The sequence below is a fragment of the Globicephala melas genome, chromosome 7 (assembly GCF_963455315.2).
Source record: "Globicephala melas chromosome 7, mGloMel1.2, whole genome shotgun sequence".
Taxonomy (NCBI): Eukaryota; Metazoa; Chordata; class Mammalia; order Artiodactyla; family Delphinidae; genus Globicephala; species Globicephala melas.
In genome coordinates this window covers 77,407,954-77,430,585 of record NC_083320.1, presented here as the reverse complement: position 1 = coordinate 77,430,585, position 22,632 = coordinate 77,407,954, and the positions used below count along the sequence as shown (strand labels likewise).

Genomic DNA, 22,632 nt, shown 5'->3' with positions numbered 1-22,632 from the left:
GGGAAGTAGGAAGCTAGGGGTGGGTTTTGGGTTGGTAGGTTATGGAGGAGAAAAGGGCGGCCGTAGAGCAGTTCGAATGGACTGAGACCAGTAGGGGTCCGAGGTGAGGCTCAGATTCGGGTAAGGGCAAGAGGGAGCAAATCGGGCCACGAGATATGGACCTCAAGGGACAGCTTGGTGAGGTGGTCCTTCAAGATCCCGTTGGCACGTTCAACCTTACCAGATGACTGGGGGTGGTAAGGGATATGGAGTCTCCAGGTGATCTGAAGAGCCTCAGATACCTGCTGAACCACCTGAGAGACGAAGGCGGGTCTGTTGTCCGACTGGATGGAGATAGGCAGGCCAAACTGGGGGACGATACGTTGGAGAAGAATGGTGGAGACCGTATCTGCTGTTTCTCGGGCCGTTGGGAAGGCCTCGATCCAACCTGAAAAGGTGAAATATTGGAAGCGTTTACAGCAGGGCATGTGGGTGAAGTCAATCTGCCAGTCCTTGCCAGGTTGGTGTCCGCGCATCTGGTGAGTAGGAATTCGGGGCCGTAGGCCTCCTTGTGGAGAGATGGACGCACAAGTCTGGCAAGCCGCGTGAGTTTTTGAGATGGCATCTCTGAGTCCAGGCATATAAAAGAAGGGATCTAGGAAACGGAACATTGCCTTTGGGCCAATGTGTAGGGACTTGTGGATGTCTTATAGGAGGCTGGCCGCTTGAGCTGAAGGGAGGGCAACTTTGTTGTCCATAAAAATCCATCCTTTGTTGTCCTTGTGGACCCCTTTGGATAGTAGTGCTGTCTCTTCGTGGGGGTCATATGCGTGTTGGATTGAGGTGAGGAACAAGATCAGAGCTGGAGGGGCCCCTTTGGTGAGCTTGTGGGCCACGGAGTCGGCCTTTGAGTTACCTTGTGCTATTGGGTTAGAGGGAGACTGGTGGCCCCTGCAGTGGATGATTGCCACCTCCTCAGGCAGTTGGAGGGCATCCAGGAGTTTTGCGATGAGGGAGGCGTTGACCACCGGGGAGCCCTTAGTGGTCAAAACTTCACACTCCCTCCAAAGAGCTGAATGGCTGTGTGCAATCAGGAAGGCATATTTAGAATCTGTATAGATATTGACCCTTTGGCCCTTAGAGAAGTCAAGGTCCCGCGTGAGTGCGATCAGTTCAGCCCTTTGAGAGGTTGTCCCTTCTGGGAGGCGGTTGGCCTCGATAATGGTTGAGATGGTTACTACCGCGTAGGCTGCCCGGCGGCGTCCGTCAGGGCCGAGTATTGAGCTGCCATCTACGAAGAGGGTGCGGTCCGGGTTTAACAGTGGAGTATCAAAGAGTCCTTCCCTCGGCAGGCTGAGGGCCTCTACAACTTGGGGGCAGGAGTGGGAAGGGGAGGTCCCCGTGTCGGAAATGGGCAAGAGGGAGGCCGTGTTTAGGCGGGGGGAGAGGTCAAGGGAGATGGCAGGGTTTTCGATGAACAGCAGGTGGAATTCCTGGATGCGAGAGGGGCCCAAGAGAGAGAGAGACTTATGGCTGAGGAGGTCGGCCAGTCGGTGAGAGGAAAATACAGTCAGCGGGTGGGCCAGGGTCAGTTTGAGTGTTTGTTTGGTCAGCTCGGCTGCTGCTGCCAAAGCTCGGAGGCGTGGTTGCCATCCCCGAATGGTTGGGTCAAGTTATTTGGAGAGGTAGGCCACGGGGCGATTGGAAGGCCCTACGGGTTGGGCAAGGAGTCCAGTAGCTATTCCGACCCGTTCATCTACAAAGAGGTGGAAAGGACGGTCTGGGTTAGGCAGAGACAGGGGAGGGGAGGATATCAGGGTGTCTCTGAGGGTGAGAAAGGCCCGTCGAACAGTGGAGGGAGAGGTAAGGGGTCCTTGGGGGGTTTCTTTAGCAGCTAAATATAGGGGTTTAGCAAGAAGAGCAAAGTTAGGGATCCAGTGTCGGAAAAATCCTATTAGGCCCAGAAAGGAGAGAATCTGGTCAGCTGTCTCTGGAGGTTGGAGGTTGGGGATGGCCTGGGTGCGGTCGGCTGTCAGGCTCTTTTTTGTGGGGGTAAGGTGGATTCCCAGGTAGGTTACTGAGGGTGTAGACAGTTGGGCCTTGGCTGGAGAGACACGATAGCCGCGAGAGCCGAGATAATTGAGGAGATCAGCAGTATGCTGTTCTGAGAGGCTGAGAGATGGGCTACAGAGGAGGAGGTCATCCACGTATTGGAGGACTATACTGGGGGTGAGAGGGCAGGAAGCGAGGTCCCGTGCCAGAGCCTGGCCAAAGAGGTGGGGGCTGTCGCGGAAGCCCTGGGGAAGAACTGTCCAGGTGAGCTGGCGGGAAGCCTGGGTATCCGGATCTGTCCAGGTGAAAGCAAAAAGGAAATAGGAATCAGGGTGTAGGGGGATTGAAAAGAAGGCGTCTTTGAGATCTAGGACCGTAAAATGGGTGGTGGATGGGGAAATATGGGAGAGCAAAGTGTATGGGTTTGGCACGACTGGGTGGAGGGGAATTATCGCCTCATTGATCAGTCGGAGGTCCTGGACCAGGCGGTAATCTCCTGAGGCCTTGCGGACAGGCAGGATAGGGGTGTTGCAGGGAGAGTCCGTGGGGACGAGGAGCCCCTGATCTAAGAGTCTGGTGATAATAGGTCACAAGTCCCTTAGATGAGTCTCAGAAATGGGGAATTGGGGCCTGGGTGGAAACTTGGAGGTGTCTTTAAGACGGATTAGGACAAGGGGGTGGTGGGTTGCTAGTATGCGTTTTGAAGTATCCCAGACCTGGGGGTCTATCAGATTGGGGAGGATGGGAGAAGAGAGAGAGGAGGGAGAGGGTTCCGCTGCCAGACCGAGGAGGGGGAGCAGGAGTTGAGAGGAGGGGGCCTTAGGGTCAAGTTTGGCAACTTGGAGAGAGGCCCCTAATTGGAAGAGAACATCATGACCTAGCAGAGGAACCGGGCAGGACGGTATGACTAAGAAAGAATGAGTAAAAGGGAACCTCTCGATGTAACATGAAAGGGGGCCGGTCTGGAAGGGGAAGGATGGCTTACCGTCGATGCCCATTACCGAGACCTGGGAAGGAAAAACTGGCCCGGAATATGTAGGCAAGACCGAATAGGTAGCCCCCGTGTCCACCAGGAATGAGGTGAACTTACCCGCTACCTGTAGCGTTACTCTGGGCTCGGCGAGGGTGTTGGGGGTCTTCGAGTCCGGGTGTTGTCAATCGTCAGCCAATCCCAGGAGTTCGAGAGGTAGGGCCGTTGGGTCGGTTTGCCCTCCGCATGGAGGCGCTGAGGGAGGGCCGGCCATAGGGCAGTCACTCTTCCAATGGCCTGTTAGCCCGCAGCCAGGGCAGGGCTTGGAAGGAGGCCGGGGATTGGGACATTGGCGAGCCCAGTGTCCCTCTTTTCCACACTTAAAGCAGGCCCCTGGTGGGGTTGCCTTTGGCGGGTCCCGTGGATGTTGTCTATGGGAGATGGCCGGCCACAGGGCGGCTACGAGGGCTTGGGTCTGGAGGGCCACCTTTTGGTGCATCCGAGCCTGTCGGCTGGATTCTGCCAAATCCTCACGGGCGTTATAGACTTTAAAGGCCATTTTTACCAGGTCTCGGATGGGAGTCTGGGGGCCGTCTTCTGCCCGCTTAAGTTTTTTTCTGCTATCAGGGGCTGATTGGGTGATAAAGTGGGTGGCCAAGACCGTTGCGCCTCCGGGGGTGTCAGGGTCCAAGCGGGTGTAGAGAGTTAGGGCCTCTGTAAGGCGGTTGAGGAAGATGGCCGGATTTTTATTGGGCTCTTGGGTTATCTCTTTTAGTTTTTCTAAGTTGACAATCTTGTGGGAGGCAGCCTGCATACCAGTCAAGAGGCGTTGGATCGTTAGATCGCGTTTGCGGCGACCGTCTTGGCCGTACTGATAACTCCAGCGCTGATCGGTGCCAGGAACGGCAGTGGCTCCGACGGGCATAGAGTTATCAGTGAGGTGGACCTGATCTGCGTGGTTTCGGGCAGCAGTTTGAATTCTTTCCCTCTCGTCGGGGGTCAGAGTAGAAGATAGGATCACAAAGATGTCGTGCCAGGTTAGATCGTAAGCTTGAGAGAGGTAGCGAAATTCTTTGATGTAGCGGGAAGAGTCGGCAGAAAAAGGAGCCTAATCGCTTTTATATTTGAGAGAGATCTTGGAGGGAAAAGGGAACATGAACTCTAACTAATCCTTCCGCTCCGGCCACCTCTCTTATGGGACAGAGAAGGTTTGGGTCCTGGGAGTCGTGGTGGTGAGAGCGGGTGTGTGAGCTCACTGGCGAGGAGAGTGGTGGTGGGAGAGCAACGGAGGGAGAGGAAGCGGGGGAAGGCGGGGCTAAGGGGGAGATTGCCTGGTGCGGGGGAGCGGTGGGGGGCGCTGGAGTGAGCGGGAGGGAGAGGAGCCGGTCCAGGGTAGGGTGGGGGTTGGAGAGGAGCTCTGGAGTGGGGAGAGGTGAGAGATTCGGGTGGGTCGGCTAGTGGAGAGGGGTCATCGTCAAAGGAATTTAGGGACTTGGATGTAGGAGATGTCTGTTTGGCAAGAAGGATCTGGGAAGTGGAACAATCGACGCAGAGGGAAGGGCGGGAGCGTAAATACCAGAAGGCCTGGACATAGGGGACCTCGGACCATTTGCCCGTCCTGCGGCAGTAGTTGTCTAAATCGCGGAGGATGTTGAAATCGAAAGTCCCTTCAGGAGGTCATTTAGACTGATTGTCTAGAGGGTACTGTGGCCAGGCTTCGGTGGAATAGAATATGAGCCGCCTGCGGCGGAGGTCTTGAGAAAAGCCGAGTTTTGTAAAGTTGGCCAGGAGACACCCCCAGGGGTGTCTTAGGATCTGGTTTAGATTCTGAGGTCCCCATGACCTCCGGTCTGTCCCCGGGTGAACAGAGAAAGAGAGAGACGTCTCTGGTCTCAATCTCTGGTCACGGCAGATCGGAGAGCAGTCAGGCGGTTGGGACGTCTCCACAACCGCTCGAGGCTCAGGGAGGATGGAGGACTCCCTGACGCGGCCGCGGCTAAGGACAGGGAGTCCGGTAGGTAGGGACCCCGGGGGTCGAGGGGAACGAAGGAGGGACTTACCCCGCTTCTGCCGGATCGGGTGGGTGAGCAGAGGTCCCCGGTCGTCCCCTAGGGGGTGTGAGGGGTGGCCCCGCGGTAATTTGTGGGGCTGGGTACCCCTCCCGGGTTTCGGCACCAAATGTAAGGAACGGCACCAAGAAACGGAGGAGAACTTAAGCAAGCTTTATTTGGGAACGCTCCCAGGCGAGGTTCATTGGTCCGAGAGAAAGGGGCCAGGGAAGTCGCGCCCGGGTGCAGGCACGAACCAAATTTATAGGGGTGGACGCAGGGGAGGTGCTTGCTGTGTGAAGCAGCCCCTTTTTTGGTAATCTCTCGGGTGTTGTGGCAATGTCGGTGCCGGTTGCGTTGGTTCCGCCCCTCGGGGAGCGGGAAAGCCATAGAGCCGTTGGTTTCGCCCCTCGGGGAGCGCGAAAGCCGGGGCCAAGTGGAAAGTCCCGGGTCTGTTTCCTGGGCAGGTGGAAAGTCCCGGGCTGATGCCACTTGTGGGTCGGCTGCATCAACCACCTTGGTGGGGGTTCCGTCTGGCTCCCTGGGCCCTTCCCCGGACCTGCTGGCCTTCCAAAAACACGTACTTTTTAGTTACCCATTTTGTCAGTGTGTGTTGTTAAACTGTTTCATCTCTAAAAAACCACCAAGATTTTAAGGCTTTTCACAGCATTTATTGATCTGTCAACTCTTGCTGCAGTAGAAACTGAATCGTAAGAACTAGACATGAATTCTAACTTGCTATTTAATAGTTGGCAAGATTACCAAATTACAGCTGAGGAAATGCCTATAAAATTGTATCCTTACGTTTTTACAATTGATGTAAAAGTTTTCACATGAATCCAGAATCTGTAATAAACATTCTTGTTGAAGTCATCCATTCAGAAAAATCAGAATGCAGCCTTTTATCAGATGATACTGATTTTTTTTTTTACTGTTGTATTTCATTGTATTTATTTTGTCTTGTCTACTAGGAACCTCACAGCTAAATGTAATGTTGATTGTGTATTACCTTTCTTTAATCATAGTACTGTCTATACATGTTGTTATCTTTATATTTCAGTGACTAATGTTTAAATTTTAATGCATACACTGCCTCAATTCTTGTTTGAAAGTGGGTTGGTTTTTAGAAACAAATGTGAGCCCAGTAACTACTCTCCATGAAACAGTTTTCTTTCTAGACAGACTGATAAAGATTTTGCACACTACAAATATTTTTTATTGCAGTTTAATCCTAGTCCAATGTTGGCATAGCTCAGTAAGAGCAGATTATAGCGGTGATTCTCATTTTGGTATGTGTAAGAATCACCAGGCTTTCTTTTAAAAATCATCTCTAGACTTTGTTTCAGTCCCAGGGTAGGACCTAAGAATCCTCATTTTTTTACAAGTTCTGATAAACCACAGTTTGAGAAATACTTTTGCAGGGCCAGAATCACAGTTTTTAAAAATGTATTCAAAAGTAGTTAAAAGTTCTTGAGAGCTGACTAAGGACTAACAGGCTAACAGGAAACAATATATAAGCCTAAATGCCTGTTAAGAAACTTAAGGACCTGAGACACTGCTATTCTCTTGTCATCCTTGTTTCTCTGAAAGAAATATTCATGGGAAGACCTGTTTATAGTTTTTCAAAAAGGGTTCGTGATGAGCATTGTATAAGTGCCTTTGGAGAGTTAATTGATCCTAATGGCTAACAGGATTAGGCTGTCACAGTGTTCATCTTCACTAGTGAGGTAGCCCAGCCAGGGAGGTGTGATTAATACTATCAGCTGATTTTAGAACTCATCTCCCCAAATCTTCCCTGGGTAGCATTAGAGTCACACTGCAGAGTTCTTAGGGCTTTCCTTTTATGATTATCCTGCAAACCATCCACTACTGTAAGCCTGTTTTTCAAGGAGATTAATAAAATAAAACTTCTGATTATTTAGTTAAAATCACATTCCACTCATTCCTCCTTGAAGTTATTTTCCGGCCAAGTGGATTGAACTAATCATATAAGACATTGAGTTGTTTCTTTTTTGCACATTGGCTTTTGTATCTGTCACATTTTCCCAAATTTTACCACATTTCACACAGCCCTATTTCCAATTTTTGCATTTTTTCCTAGTCAATATAAAGTATGATAAAATGACCTTTTATTTGAGGCAAACTTGAAATAAGTACATAAGAAAAATAGAAGGAATTGCCTTTAGCAGAAAGTACTTAATCTAAGAATATTGTTACCAAGTTAAATGTAGGTCTAGTACTTTTATAAACATTGTAAATAGCGTCATACAGAAATTGTAATCAGATTTGATGGAGTTTCTTCAATGTCTAAAAAGCTTTTAAACTTGATCTTTGGTGCCTGTCATTTCTTGACACCTACTGCTTAATAGTTACCTTTAAGTCCCTTTTGTGGCTAGGAGCAGATTCCTAGCATCTTGCAGTGTCAAGGGCTATTCTTATTTTTTAGCTGCCCATTTACTGCCTGTTTTATGCCTGAGATGTTTCCAGGCTTCTACACATTTACAGAGATGACTGACATATACTGAGTTCAATCAGAGATGAAGCCAGCTCATTTAAAGAGTTGATGATTTATTACTTTTCTTCTGCAGAGTGATAAGTGAGACTTTACCATCATAATTTCATGATACAGAACATTAGAAATATGGTAAAAATTTCCAAGAGAAAGGGTGTGTTGCAAAATGACCCATTCCCTTAGAAAGGCACAAGTTGGGAGCAACTCACTCAGTTTCTTCCTTGCAGTGAAAGATGATTGAAACCATGAACTTGAGCTTTTTAGGGAATGTACGAACCTTGTAATTTGAGCCCACAGTCTATTAAGGAAATGATACAGTGCTATCTGCAGCTGGGTGGAGTAACTCTAATATTTAATTTAAAAATTTACAAATATGTTATCCAATTCTGCAGCACAGTCTTTGTAAAATTGTGTAATTGCTTACTCATATCAGTAAAAGAACCAAGGCAAAAAAGAAGAGAAAAACAAAAGCCCCAAAAGACTAGAAGGATACAACCAAAATGGGTTTTGGAATAATAGTTTTTTTAAAATCTCTTTTTAGTCTTTATAATGAATGACTGTAACTCCCAAAGAGAAAAACTTTGTTTAAAAAGAAAGCACAAGTTTATGCAAGTGTGAATAACACGTTCAACAATTAACAACACTGTTGAACTTTTACAGTATGCCAGAAACGTGTTGTTTCACCTGGTATTCCCAACTATCCTGCATCCATCAGTATAAAATATTCCCTTCTAAACCATGAGATAGTTTAGGCATGGTAGCAAGGCAGAAGCAGTACAGGTTATTAGCAAGAATTATCAGTGTGCAGCTAAATTATTAGTCATGAAATCATTGCAGATCTCCTCTTAACACGTAAAAGCAGTAATGCGAACCAGACATTAGGACCTCTAAATCTCAAGAAATTGGTTTGTTATTGTTAGTGTGATACTGCCTGGCCCAACTTTGGTGATCAGGAGGGATGTTTCTGAGGCTAACAAAGCCAGACTTTAGCTAGCATCAGAATCACCTGGAAAACTTGTTAAAACTCATTTTACTGGGCTGCACTGGGTCCAGAGTTTCTGATTCAGGTATGGGGTAGAGCCCAGAAATTTGCATTCCTAATAAGTTTCTAGGTTATGCTGATGCTGCTAGTTTACAAGAACCACTGGTCTAGTAGTTCCCATCCCCCAGGCGTATCAACAACAACAAACAAACAAAAACCTGAAGATTTTCTTTTTTTGCATTTATAAAATTTCAGACCCTATCCTTATCTCCTGAATCAAAGTTAAAGTCACTTAATTGGCTGCATGCTCAGTATGCCATCAGGGTCCATTGGACCCAGTCTTCATTTTTAAATTTTCTTGAGCAGTTCTATTTGTAAGAATTGTTATTTCATGTCATTTACTTTTTCTTAGGGGACCTTCCAGAAAATAAAGAGAAAATTGAGTTATATTTTTTTCTATAGAATAAAGCATATTTGATCTTGAAATTACCATATTTGTGTATTGGCCCCTTTTATAAACCTAAGATACATTTGCTATTTCATTATTTTAGGAATCATCTAATATTACTCATCAATTATTCTCAACTATGCTAAAAAGAATAACATGATGGAATCCTCCAGAGCAGAGGTCAGCAAACTGTGGCCCCTGGGCCAAATCTGATCTGCTACCTGTTTTTGTACATTAAGTTTTATCGTAGCATAGCCTTGCCTCTTGTTTTATATATTGACTATGGCTGCTTTCATGCTACAACGGCAGAGTTGAGTAGTTGTGAAAGAAACCTGATGGCAAGTGAAGCTGAAGATATTTTACTATCTGATTCTTTTCAGAAAACTATAGTATTCTTATCCAGTTAGTCATTCAACAGAAAGGACTTCAGGCAAAAACAAGAACCATCCCCTTTTGCTAAAAGAATGTATAACAGTCTTTATCTTTTATGAATCTGTGCATGCTAATTTATTTGATACTGTTTGTAAGTAGAGAAATGCTAATGGAAGGTGACTGGAAAGGAATGGAAAAAAAAATCATTGGATTGAGTATTCAAATTGTTTATAAATCTAAAAGTGAAAATGTTATACAAATTATGGAGCAAAGATGGTTGTCTTCCATGTCTTATAAGCCATGAAAGATTTTAAAAATTCCTTCAAGCATTGTGTTTTGATGATGCAAGTGCATAAAGAAAAAGCAAAACTAATAATAAGCTATAACCAATTAGAGATGTATCTGAAGTCTAAAATCAGTATTTACAGGATGGTTATGTTCCAGATACATGCATGAAGATAGTAAGCAGTTATTTGCACTTAGAGGAAATGCCCATTTATAGTGTGTTTGTTTGTTTTTAAATCAGGGAAACTCAGAATAAAAATTTGCGTTTACTATATCTTATTAAAATTTCTAACAGTTTTTTCAGGCTTTTTATTCTTTTGTAAATTGTTCATTAAATGATTAAAAATAAGGCAAAATAGATCGCGAGAAGCCTCCACGAAGCTGGCTCGTGCACTTACTCCCTCTCTAGACCTTACCCCCTCTGTACAGTGGGACCTAAGCAGTTTCAGAGAACCTTCCCATTTGTACAATGTGTGCGGGGAGGGCCTTTGGGGAGACTGCCCTCACCCGTGAGTCTTTCAAGCCCAGCTTGGCCGCCAGCTTCTTGCGGTTGGGCTTGTTGATGTACTTCTGCTTCTGGAACATCTTATCCAGCGCCTTGCACTGCACGTCGGAGGACACATCTCTATGCAGCATGCCCCAACGAGGCTTGCCGCGGGCGGCCAGTGGCCAGGAGAAAGTCCCGGGCTGGGCACGACGCTGGAGGATGCTGCAGAGGCCAGGGGTGCGAGGACTGCTCTTTCTAGGATCTACCTTTGGCAGGTCCTTTGTGTGTTTTGACCAACCATCCATCCATGTCAGGTTCCTCACTCTCTATCACCCGGCATCCTCCTAGCCTCAGGGTACCTGTGGTCCCAAGCAGACACCGCAGCCCCAGGTCTGCCTCAAGACCTTTCTGCTCAGCTCTAGCAGCTGCTGTCTTGTTCTTGTTCCAAAAAGAAGAATCTGGATTAGCACAGCTCAGTTTTGCTGACACATTTTTTAATCATAAGTCACAGCTTACTGGACAGGCTGCTCTCCAGTCCAAGGCCACATCAGTTCACCTCAGCTGAGGCATAGAGCAGTGTGAGAAGCACCTGGTGGAGAACACAGCTCTTTAGAGCAGTGAGGACTGTAGCTCTTGCTGGGCTTGTCTGCACTCGGTTCTAACCTAGGTTATGTCTAGGACTGCTCCACGTTCACTGTCTTCTTAGCCAACAAGAATAAATGCTAGAGGACTTCCCTGGTGGCACAGTGGTTAAGAATCTGCCTGTCAATGCAGTTGGGGACAGGGGTTCGAGCCCTGGTCCAGGAAGATCCCACATGCTGTGGAGCAACTAAGCCTGTGCGCCACAACTACTGAGCCTGTGCTCTGGAGCCCGCAAGCTACAACTACTGAGCCCATGCGCTGCAACTGCTGAAGCCCGCACGCCTAGAGCCCGTGCTCTGCAACAAGAGAAGCCCGTGCACTGCAATGAAGAGTAGCCCTAGAGAAAGGCCGCGTGCAGCAACGAAGACCCAACACAGCCTAATTAATTAATTAATTGATTGATTGATTTAAAAAAAAAAAAAGAAATGCTAGCCTCCTTAGCCATGCATTCAAGGCTGCACCCTCTTAAATGTGCCCACTTTGCTGATCGTGCCTCCCACTCTCACCCTCTTTGCCAGACTATTTACTGCAAAACCCAACATAGATATTTCCACCTCCAGGCCTTGGTCACGCTGTGCCTACCTTCCCTCCCCCACCCCTGCCATCCTTCAAAGGCCAGCTGAAGTTATTCTTCCTTTATACCAATGACAGCTACTCTTTGTTGAACATCTGCCATGAACCAGGTATTCTCCCAGATACTTTACATACATAACCTCATTTAATCCTTTCTACTTACCTTTCAAAGTAGGTATCATTATTCCCATTCTACAGGAGGCTTGGAGAAGTTAAAGTACTTACCCAAATTCATGGAGGGAGTAAATGTCAAAGTTGGAATTCTGGCCCCAGAGTCTGATGCAGAGTCTATACTTTTTCTTAAACCATGCTTAGTCGTGAAGAATTTCCTGATGAGTTGTAACCCCAGTTTTCTTGCCCTTTTTTGAATAGTACTTGATGTCTATTCTGCATGACTGATTTGACATTTAACAAATGACTACTTAGGATACAATTGTCTTTTTTAAAATAAATTTATTTATTTTAAAAAAATAAGGGAAAAGGTATGTTGGAACAAGATGATAGTGATAACTATTTTTCCTAGTATACTGAAAATTACAGGCTTCAGGGGAAAATACAGGTTTAACAAGATTTGCCATGAGTTAATTGTTGCAAGGTGAGTGATGGGTATATGGGGTTTCATTGTATTCTTCCTTCTACTTTTGTGTATGTTTGAAATTGTCCGTAATAAAAAAGTTTAAAGTTTCCCATGTGGATATGATGATTTAACATGGTTGGAAACTACAGATGTTACTTAGTTTTCAAGTTTCACCAGGTCCAGTCAGAATGTCCCCTTCTACTCTTTACCCTTTTTAGTAGGAAGGGGAGTGGAATTGCTACAAGCTGAGTGGCAGGTGGACAGGCAGTTGGGTAGGGACCTTTATCAATGTAGCTGCTGTACGCCAACTGTGTGTTCAGGTGGCACTGGTAGGGGAGGAAGATCCCTTTCCTCTGCTCCTGTACTTGGAAATAATAAGTTTGAAGATCCAAGGCTGTCTAGCTTTAAGATAAAGTTGCAAAAATTTGCTTAGATAAAATTTTTAAAAGTTGTTGATTAGTTTTATGCATGAGTACGTCGAAACTTTTATTAGTAGCCAGCTGGTTATAGCTTTTACAACTCATAAAATGACCTATTTAATTTTCATTTTTAATTTTATAAGTTAGTTATGTAAGTTATAATATAGTCTCACTACAAAAAAAATTCCGACAATTAAACAAAGGTTACCACTAATCTACTTGTACACAATATACAATATACTTGTGTATATTTTCAGGTCTTTTTCTATATATGGTATATAGAAATATGAATATATATGATAATTTAAAATATGTGGTTTTGTCAGTGTTGTAGAAAAAACAGTTGGAATCATGCATATGCTGTACCTTTATTAAAGTATCTTGAAGTTCATTCTGTATCAGTATATATAGATCTACCTCATTTTTTATTTATTATTATTTTATTTTATTTTTTTATTTACATTTATTTATTATTTTTTATTTATTATTATTGTATTTCATAGTATACTACTTTGTTTAAACATTTCAAATGTCAAACTGTAAAACAGTCCTTGAAATTAGCAATGTGCTGTCACATTTCGTCCCATTGTTTATTTATGGCAGGAATACATCTTATGAAGAATGTGTAATTGATTGTTTAACATTGTTTTAATAAGAAACCTTTCCCAGTATGGGAATATGGGAGGGTTTTGTTTTTCTGTTTTTTTCTGCTTACGTTTAACATGTGCTGACCACCTTCCACATCTCTGACTTCATAAAACTTCTAAAAGTCATCTCATCACTGTAAGCCTGAAACTGCTAAATAACATTAAAATATTTAGAACATATCATAATCTTTCTTTGCTAGAAGCTTTTATAGAAATACACAAAGCTGCTACCATATTTTTAGAAAAGTAACTACACTTTGAAACAAAAATCATTATTTTGAAAAATGATCTCCCCAATTAGATAAGTGAATATACAACTCCAGTAAAGGGATTAGAATAGGAGTTTCCCGCGTACCCTTTTTTTAAAAAATAAATTTATTTATTTTTGGCTGCATTGGGTCTTCCTTGCTGCACATGGGCTTTCTCTAGTTGCAGCAAGCGGGGACTACTCTTCGTTGTGGTACGTGGGCTTCTCATTGCGGCGGCTTCTCTTGTTGTGGAACATGGGCTATAGGTGCGTGGGCTTCAGTAGTTGTGGCTCGTGAGCTGTAGAGCACAGGCTCAATAGTTGTGGCACACGGGCTTAGTTGCTCTGCAGCATGTGGGATCTTCCTGCACCAGGGCTCGAACCTGTGTCCCTGCATTGGCAGGTGGATTCTTAACCACTGCACCACCAGAGAAGTCCCTCCCACCTACCCTTATGTTTGCTTTAAGTGAAAATATTGAGTCCAAGAGGATGGAAGAGATAAATTCCCATCATATCATCAACTGATGAAAATTGAACTGTAGAGAAGAAAGAAGGATGTGTGTTTATTTAAAAGACCTATATCCTTTGACACAGCAGTTCTTTCTTCAGATATTTGTTACAGATATCCTTGTGTAACTATAGTTAAGTATAATAATGTTACTTGCAGTATTGTTTTTAATAGTGAAAAAGTGGAATAATAAAAATATTCAATGGGGACTTCCCTGGTGGCACAGTGGTTAAGAATCCACCTGCCAGTGCAGGGGACACACATTCAAGCCCTGGTCTGGGAAGATCCCACATGCCGTGGAGCAATGAAGCCCATGTGCCACAACTACTGAGCCTGCACTCTAGAGCCCACGAGCCACAACTGCTGAGCCCCTGTGCCACAACTACTGAAGCCCGTGTGCCTAGATCCCGTGCTCCACAACAAAGAGAAGCCACCGCAATGAGAAGCCTGTGCACTGCAATGAAGAGCAGCCCCTGCTCGCCTCAACTAGAGAAAAGATGCACGCAGCAACAAAGACCCAACACAGCCAAAATTAATTAATTAATTAATTTAAAAATATGCAGTGGAATTGTGGCTATGTGTAGTGATATGAAAGGTCTCCAAAATTGTTGTGTGAAAAAGTTCAGGACAGTTTTTCTGCTGAGAATCTCATTTGCGGAAAATAAACTGAGAAAATATATACATAGTATACATTCTTGTATATAACTGGCCCCATTCTTGTACATGACTATCTACATTACCTATAAATTTACAAAAGGTGAACAATAAACTCTTAAATGATTGCTTTCAGGAATGGAGTTGGTAAATTGGGGAAGGGAGACTAGCTTCATTTTTAGGTACCTTTTAAAAATTATGTTAATACTTGGTAAAATGGGTTTACAAAACATAAGTTATTGTAGCTTCAGGATTCTGAAGGTAGGGCCTCGTTAAAAATTTAGTTGCAAATTGCCAACTTCTGTGGCTTTTTTGCTTGTTCATACATGAATTGAGTAATTTCAGAAGCATAAGCACTTCTAGACCACAATATTGCAATGTACTTTTTTAGCCCTGTCCTTGTGACCTGAGTTTTATTAGGGATATGACTGTTGATTAATTCAAAATGAATATAAAACAACTAAAATGTCCAAAGTAAGGCAAGCACTTAGATCATGGAATAGTAGTCATTTCTGAAAACTCAAGAATATTTTTGTACTAAATTTGGCAGGTGTTCTGTTAAAGCACCTATGTGAAAAAATTTGATGGGCTTTAGGGAGCCTCACATTTTGTTATTTTGGGTTATTTTGTGTCTTTCTCACGTTTTTAGATACTGAGAAGTTTCCATCATTCCACAGCAGTCCCCAAACATATAGTCTCTGGGTTGGCAGGAAGGTTGCACCTCAGTCTTTACTAAGGTTCTCTCGACTCAGTCACAGGTTGGGCAAGGTTCTAGAATCTGTGCAAGGATATTGGGATAGGAGGGCAATCTAGTCCTCAAGACGTTTGCTCAAATGAGTTACTGCTGAAACATTTTGCATTATGGTCAGGATGGCCTTTCAGGTGTAGCACCTTCCAGGCACATGACCATCTGCTGTTTCTATGCCCCATCTTAGAGGCATCTGCAAGCTTGGCTCTGGGTCCATCTGCCAGGATACTGTACACCACTCCAATTCCTCTCTGGTGTTGTGTGGCTTGATGGCTCCACCAGGAAGCCCCAGCAGCACTACCGACTCCCCATATACACACACATAACACTCTTCAAAATGGGGGAATCTTTCTCACCTGTAGATAAAACCCTCACTTTCTCTCTCTGTTCTACACAAATGTTTTTTCTACACCCCAGTCAATTGATTATCCTTGCTATCTATTCAGGACGTTTTGTCTTTATCTACCCTCCTCCTGCTTTTATCTATCCTACTAGTTCCCTTAATTATTTTGCAACATGAAAACCAAAGAGGTACTGAGCTGTTTCTCCTTTCTTTGCCACATCCTTCTTCTGGGGCAGTGAATACAAAGTCCATTATCTTTTTAAAAGGGGGTAAGGGAAGGGGTCTTCCAGGAAAAAAAAATTAGGTTCATCTTTCAAAAATACTTTGCTATAGTTTTTTGTTTGGCTTGGTTTTTTAATACTTCATTCCTCTGAGTTTATCTTTTAGCAGCTCAGTCTGTTACTGAGCTTCAAATGGTTTATAGACGGTCCAATGCACATATTTCTTTCCTGCTTCTTGCTAAAATAAAGCTATCTTTGGTTGTGCATTTTGTGCAACCAGTAAATCTGATAATTCGTAAGCCATTCTCTACTGTTGTCTTCTCAACCTTCCTTCCTCTGTGTACTACTGAGGCCTGGGACACACACACTTACCAGTATTAGTGTCTTAGTAAACTGTCTTAAGGAGGCAGTTTGAATGTGTATCTAAAATCCTTCAAATTAAATTGTTCCCTCTATTGTCACTTTGTTTATTCCCCACATTCTTCCATTTCTTAACCCTTTTCTCTCGCAACTCCTGTAGTACTGTGCTTTTGACTTGATATCCCTTACAAAATGCAGCTCCAGTGTGACTGAAAATAAAGTCTAGGATCCCAGCTCATTTATAAATTGGACATTAACTTTTGTTCATATACTGAGCAAGGTTAAATAATCAGAATTGGTTTGTAATGTTTATAGGAAAGCTATAAAGAGTAGACACTAAAATTGATTCATATGTCAATAGTGCATGGTATGGAAAGGGATCGCTTAGTACTAAGTAATAAAAGGCAGCAAGCTATAATCACAACGGTTAAATGAAAAAGGGCAAGCCATTTTAACAGTGAAGTGTTTTGCCATTTTTTCCACAGTTGAATTTTATAAAACTGAAGCTAAAAGTTATATTTTTAAGTTGAATTTGTACTCTTTTCCACATAGTAAATTATAATTGAATTAAAATATTCAATGATATGACTTCCAGTTGTGCTTTAATATTTTACACTTCCACATGGGAGAGCTTCTACTAAGCTCATATCTCTTTTATCACTTACATATAATTTAGAAGATCAGAAATACGTGTGATCTTCTGAACATGATCTACTGGGTTAATTTAAATTGCTTTGATGTTAATAATTCAAGTTTTCCCCTTTCTTTTCCCATTAAGGATTCTGGACTCTACTTATAATATCCCTAGCTGCCGGATTCTCCTGCTGCAGCTTTTCTTGGACAGTGACTTATTTTGATTCTTTTGAACCAGGAATGTTTCCTCCTACTCCTCTTTCACCTGCCAGGTTCAAGTAAGTATTCCTGTTTCTTCTTTTTTTTTCCCAAGCCATTCTGCTGAAACCTACTAAAATAGAAGCAAGAGGCTGCTTGCTTGTGAGATAATACGTTGAGGCCCCAGTCTTTAATCTATAAAATACAGATGACTCAAAGTTTTCAGCTTGGCTCAGCCTTTAGATAAGTGGAGAAGAATATTTTAAACTCTGTATGTAGATAATTCAATGGTGGTCTAAAAAAATTAATTCAAGGAATAATCTAATAAGTAGGAAACTTTGATGGCTATTTGTCCTTTTGGGATGGAATTTCATTTAAAACAGTATATGAAGGCTGAATTAATGTTAGCAGTATGAAAGTTTTACAAGATTCATGAATAGATAGTCAGACTTGTAACAGCTTAATAATTGGATTGAAATTTTCCTCAGATTTAAACTTCGTATAATAATTAGCAAGCATTTATGGCACCCAGTTTATATGCCTAGACCAGATTAGATGCGTTTCATAGTGAAACATTATATTTCTTTGGTCTATATTTTCTGTTTCAAAGAGTTCCAGAAAATTCAGTAATCAGCATTCTAATCTAGTTTATTTATATTGGGAAGACTTAGGTTTTATAAATTGCCAAATAAAAGCATCTAAGACCTCTAGTTTATTCTACAAACTAAGGGTAGAAGGAGTGGGGGGAGAGAATGAAGAGTAGAAAATAAATTCTGTTAATGATATGTATGTTATTAAGAGTATTATAGTTGTTACTGTTGTTGTTACTACCAGTTCCAGCCCACCCCATGGACAACTCGTGGAGATAAAATAAAATCTATTTGAGGGACTCTGTAAATAAGTTTAATCACTTCAAATTAAATGCATAAGTGTATTTTAAACATCTTAATAAATCCCTATCTGTAAATGTAACATAAATCACATACCTTCCAATACATTTATGTGTATTTTGAGTGGATAATGATTAATTAATAATCTAAATTGACTAAATTATACCTAATGGTGCAGTACCATCCCATAGTTTACATGGGTACCATTCAGTTGGAAAGTTAATTTTGCTCTCAGTTCAAATTTATATTCTATTGCTGCTCATTGACATCAATTAGTTACTTTAATAGGGGGTATGAGTCTAATATAGATGACATAATGAGACTACTTTCATAAGTCACAAAAACTCTTAATTTTATTTTTTTTCTTTTACTTATTTATGTCTCACTCCTCCCCTGAATTCTAGTCGTACATTTCCAGGTATTAAGTAGATTTTGCAACCTGGATTCAGAAAGCACCTGGCACTTAGAATTGTTAAAGCTTCAATTTGTCTTAAAGACATAAGTATCCACTCACTTATCAAGGCTTGAAACCCTTTTTCACTGTATTTATATCCCTTCGCCAAGTCTAGTCATTCTTGCCTTTTGAGGTGTTATTGGAATACTTTGTCTTAGCACCCACAGTGTTTTTGCTCTATTTCAGATCTTGGCTAGGGTACTTCACTCCTTGAAGTCCCCTACTACAAGCTTTCACTCTTCTCATTTGTCCTGTATATTATAACCTTTCTAAAAACAGATCTTAGTCACAGCTCTCCCTGGTTTAAAAGCCTTCAGCAGCTTTCCCATTGCCTTCAAAATAAAGTCTGTGCTCCCAAGTATAGCTTAACAGTCCTTCCCCAAGTGACCTTACTCTACTTTTCCACCTTACTCTACTTTTCCAACTTTATCTTCAGCTATTTCTCCAGTGTACCCTCTCCTGTAGCCACATATCACATTATTCTGACATCCCCCAAATAAGCTACGAACTTTTGAGATGCCATGGCTTTACTCTTGCTGTTCTCTCTTCCTGGAATGTCATTTTCCCTCTCAGCTTCTCTTCCACTACTACCAGAATTCCTAAGACTCATATGTTAGATGCTTTTGGAGTTAGAGAAAAGCATTTCTGTTCTCTTAAGGATCTGGAATTCTGAGGGTATTTAACTAATTTCTTAAAAATTATCTTTGCGTTTTTTATTAGACTAGAACCAGATGGGCCTCAGTTTTCAACGTCTTTATTAGTCATTCAAATTTAATATGAGATGGTATCAGATCAGAGACTTACATATTTGTTAATACAATCCAAAAAATGCAGTTTTGAAATAGGTACATTGTGTGTACATATATATTTGAATTCCTTTCAGTATGTAAGTAGAGATGTTAATTTTATATATGATAAATCAGCTATTAAATCTCATGAGAGTCAGACTGTAATTTAAAATGATCATATGCTTAATAGAAGTACAGTCTAAAAAAGACATATAATAAATACAGTGATATTTGATCACATATTAACAGAAACCACAGACCCAGAAAGGCATATAATAGTGATGATTGGTACAATTGTTTTATAGTGAAAACCCTGCCTTCTAGCGTTTGTAGAAAATAATGCAATTACTTCAGAAATGGCAGAATATAAGTATTCTCTATGTCACCAGTAGAGTGAGTGCTTGTACAGGGAAACAACTTCTCTACCTTTTGAGAAAGTTGAAATCTTCAGACTGTATTTTCTTAGAAATCAGATTGATATATTTTATTATTTTGTAATATCACACTTTTATAAAAATATCTTTATAATAGGTTATGTATTCTTTTGTTATCTAAAATAAAGTGATGTTAATATATTTTCTTTGATTATATAAAAGTAATATAAGTTCTTTGTTGAAAATTCAAAAGACAAAAAGAAAAATAATGGAAAAACCCATAATTAGAGAAAGTGACACAACATTTTAATGTATATCTTTCCATTCTTAGCATATTTTTAAAAATTAAAACTGGGATCACAATATACATATTTGTAATCCATTTTTTATTTAACATTTTGTTGGAACATTTTCTATTCTATTGGAATATTTCTATTCTCTTTCTATTGGAATATTTCTTTGGAATTTTCAATGTTTTAAATATATTTTAAAGACCAATCATTATATATATCTATCTTTTAAGGGAAATCTAACAAATGATGGCTAAATTCTAAGATAATTTATTAACGGGTCTGCTTAACTAATTAGAAACTAAAGAAAGGCAAGATAATTGAGACATAAAATGAAGAGACTTTTCTCTTTACTTTTTTTTTTTTTTTTTTGCGGTATGCGGGCCTCTCACTGTTGTGGCCTCTCCCGTTGCAGAGCACAGGCTCCGGACGCGCAGGCCCAGCGGCCATGGCTCACAGGCCCAGCTGCTCCACGGCATGTGGGATCTTCCCAGACCGGGGCACGAACCCGTGTCCCCTGCATTGGCAGGCGGACTCCCAACCACTGTGCCAGCAGGGAAGCCCTTTACTTTTTCTTTTTAAGATTAGGATTATTATTTAAAATATTCCGTTTCTAACTCCATGAATATAAGGCATGAAGAGAATAAAATAATCAGGTCTAACTGGTTTGTTAAAAAAAAGTCGTTTGTTCTCCTTTGCAGATTAAAATACAAGGGCATTTTTTAAAACTAATTAGTAGAAGTGGGAAAAAAATTTGAGAAGACCATGTTTACTATGGCTATCAATTAGTTGTACTTCCCTAGGGACATAAACTCCTCAAGGGAAGAAAATAATAATCTTTATTGATATGTAGTAAATATTAGATGAGACATTTAATGAAATCACAATTTGGATCAATAATTCATTAGGGGAGTTAAGAAATAAAACCTTTGGAGCTTCCCTGGTGGCACAGTGGTTAAGAATCCACCTGCCAATGCAGGGAACACGGGTTCGAGCCCTGGTCTGCGAAGTTCCCACATGCCGCGGAGCAATGAAGCCCATGCAGTACAACTACTGAGCCTGCGCTATAGAGCCCACGAGCCACAACTACTGAAGCCCGCGTGCCTAGAACCCGTGCTCCACAACAAGAGAAGTCACCGCAATGAGAAGCCCGCGCACCACAACGAAGAGTAGCCCCCGCTCACCACAACTAGAGAAAGCCCACGTGCAGCAACGAAGACCCAACGCAGCCAAAAATAAATTTAATTAATTTTTTTAAAAAAAGAAGAGGTCTTGCCTGGTGGCGCAGTGGTTGGGAGTCCGCCTGCCGATGCAGGGCACGCGGGTTCGTGCCCCAGTCCGGGAGGATCCTGCGTGCCGCGGAGCGGCTGGGCCCCTGAGCCGTAGCTGCTGGGCCTGCGCGTCCAGAGCCTGTGCTCCGCAGTGGGAGGGGCCGCGGCGGTGAGAGGCCCGCGTACCGCAAAAAAAAAAAAAAGAAAACCTTTGTACTCATTAAAAAAGTTTTTTTATTTACTGTTTCCTATTTGTTAGATATTATCTTAGTTCAGGCTGCTGTAACAAAGTACCATAAACTGGGTGGCTTATAAACAACAGAAATTTATTTCTCACAGTCTGGAGACTGGACATGCTCACTTTGCAAACTTTTCTGGGTTAGAAGTTATACTGCAATGTCAAATATGCAAACTCCATTAGGATGCAGTTACTTTGTGGAAAAGAAAATTTGGGTCAATTGTACTTTTAAATTATTTTCTTAGTTGTTTCTGAAAATCTGTTAAAGTGTTAATAAGAGGCAGAGGCAGTAACTTTAGATTCCTTGGAGTATCTATATAGGCACTGCCTACTTCTTGCTACTTTACAATTCATTATCCTGTTTTCCTACACTATTTAATCAACATCTTTAGTTCACTTCTCATTAGTTTTCCCTGTTTACTCATTGGGTGTTGTTAGTGATTTCCAAGCAGGCAAATTTAGCAGTGTATATGTAATCAATATTTCACATTATGGTGATCTGCTTTAATTATAGTTTCCAGGAGTTAATGCATATAAATATGTGACCTACCCATGTAAAGATACTGCATTCAGAGAGAACCCAGAGCTTGAAAGAATCTTTGGGTTGTTTCCAGGCTGGGCCGATGGCAGCACCAGAACTTTTTTTTTTAATATATATATATTAAATATATATATATTATAGTTTTTAATAAATTTATTTTATTTATTTATTTTTGGCTGTGTTGTGTCTTCGTTGCTGGCGTGGGCTTTCTCTAGTTGCGGTGAATGGGGGGCTACTCTTCGTTGCAGTGTGCAGGCTTCTCATTGCGATGGCTTCTTTTGTTGCAGAGCACAGGCTCTAGGCGCACAGGCTTCAGTAGCTGTGGCTCGTGGGCTCTAGAGCACAGGCTCAGTAGTTGTGGCACACGGGCTTAGTTACTCCGAGGCACGTGGGATCTTCCCAGACCAGGGCTCGAACACGTGTCACGTGCATTGGCAGGTGAATTCTTAACCACTGCGCCACCAGGGAAGCCCAGCACCAGAACTTTTATTTAAGTCCTCCTGGTTGGGGATGAAGATAGGTATGGATAGGAGATGTGCCCCAAAGTTGCGTTTTTCCTAACAAGTACAACTTTTTAATGAATACTCTAGGATTGCTAGGGATGTCTTAGACATTCCTATTAAAGATTATGGGAGAACTGAGTCTCTGCTAAGTCATCCTTAGGGGTTATCATTTTTTTTAACAGATGAAGAAACTGAGTCCCAAGGAATTTAAGTACCTTGCACAAAGCCAAATAATTTGCATGTGTCATAGCTAGCACCTAACTCTATGTTTATTGTTTTTGTTTGCCCACCTCCTTTTTATTATGAAAAGAATCAACAGGAGGAATTTCACTAATTGAAACAGCATCATTTTATTGACAATTAAAGGCACTTGCTGTG

The 22,632-nt window shown here is 42.1% G+C and overlaps 1 protein-coding gene across 1 annotated transcript in view; it reads left to right on the top strand.

Moving 5' to 3' along the window:
- ARL6IP6 (ARF like GTPase 6 interacting protein 6) overlaps window positions 1-22,632 on the top strand; it is a 44,421-nt gene that overhangs the window by 6,071 nt on the left and 15,718 nt on the right. Inside the window, exon 3 of the mRNA XM_030852779.2 lies at window positions 16,853-16,985. Within this exon, the coding sequence (XP_030708639.1) occupies window positions 16,853-16,985 (133 nt within the window). The remainder of the gene's footprint in view (window positions 1-16,852; window positions 16,986-22,632) is intronic.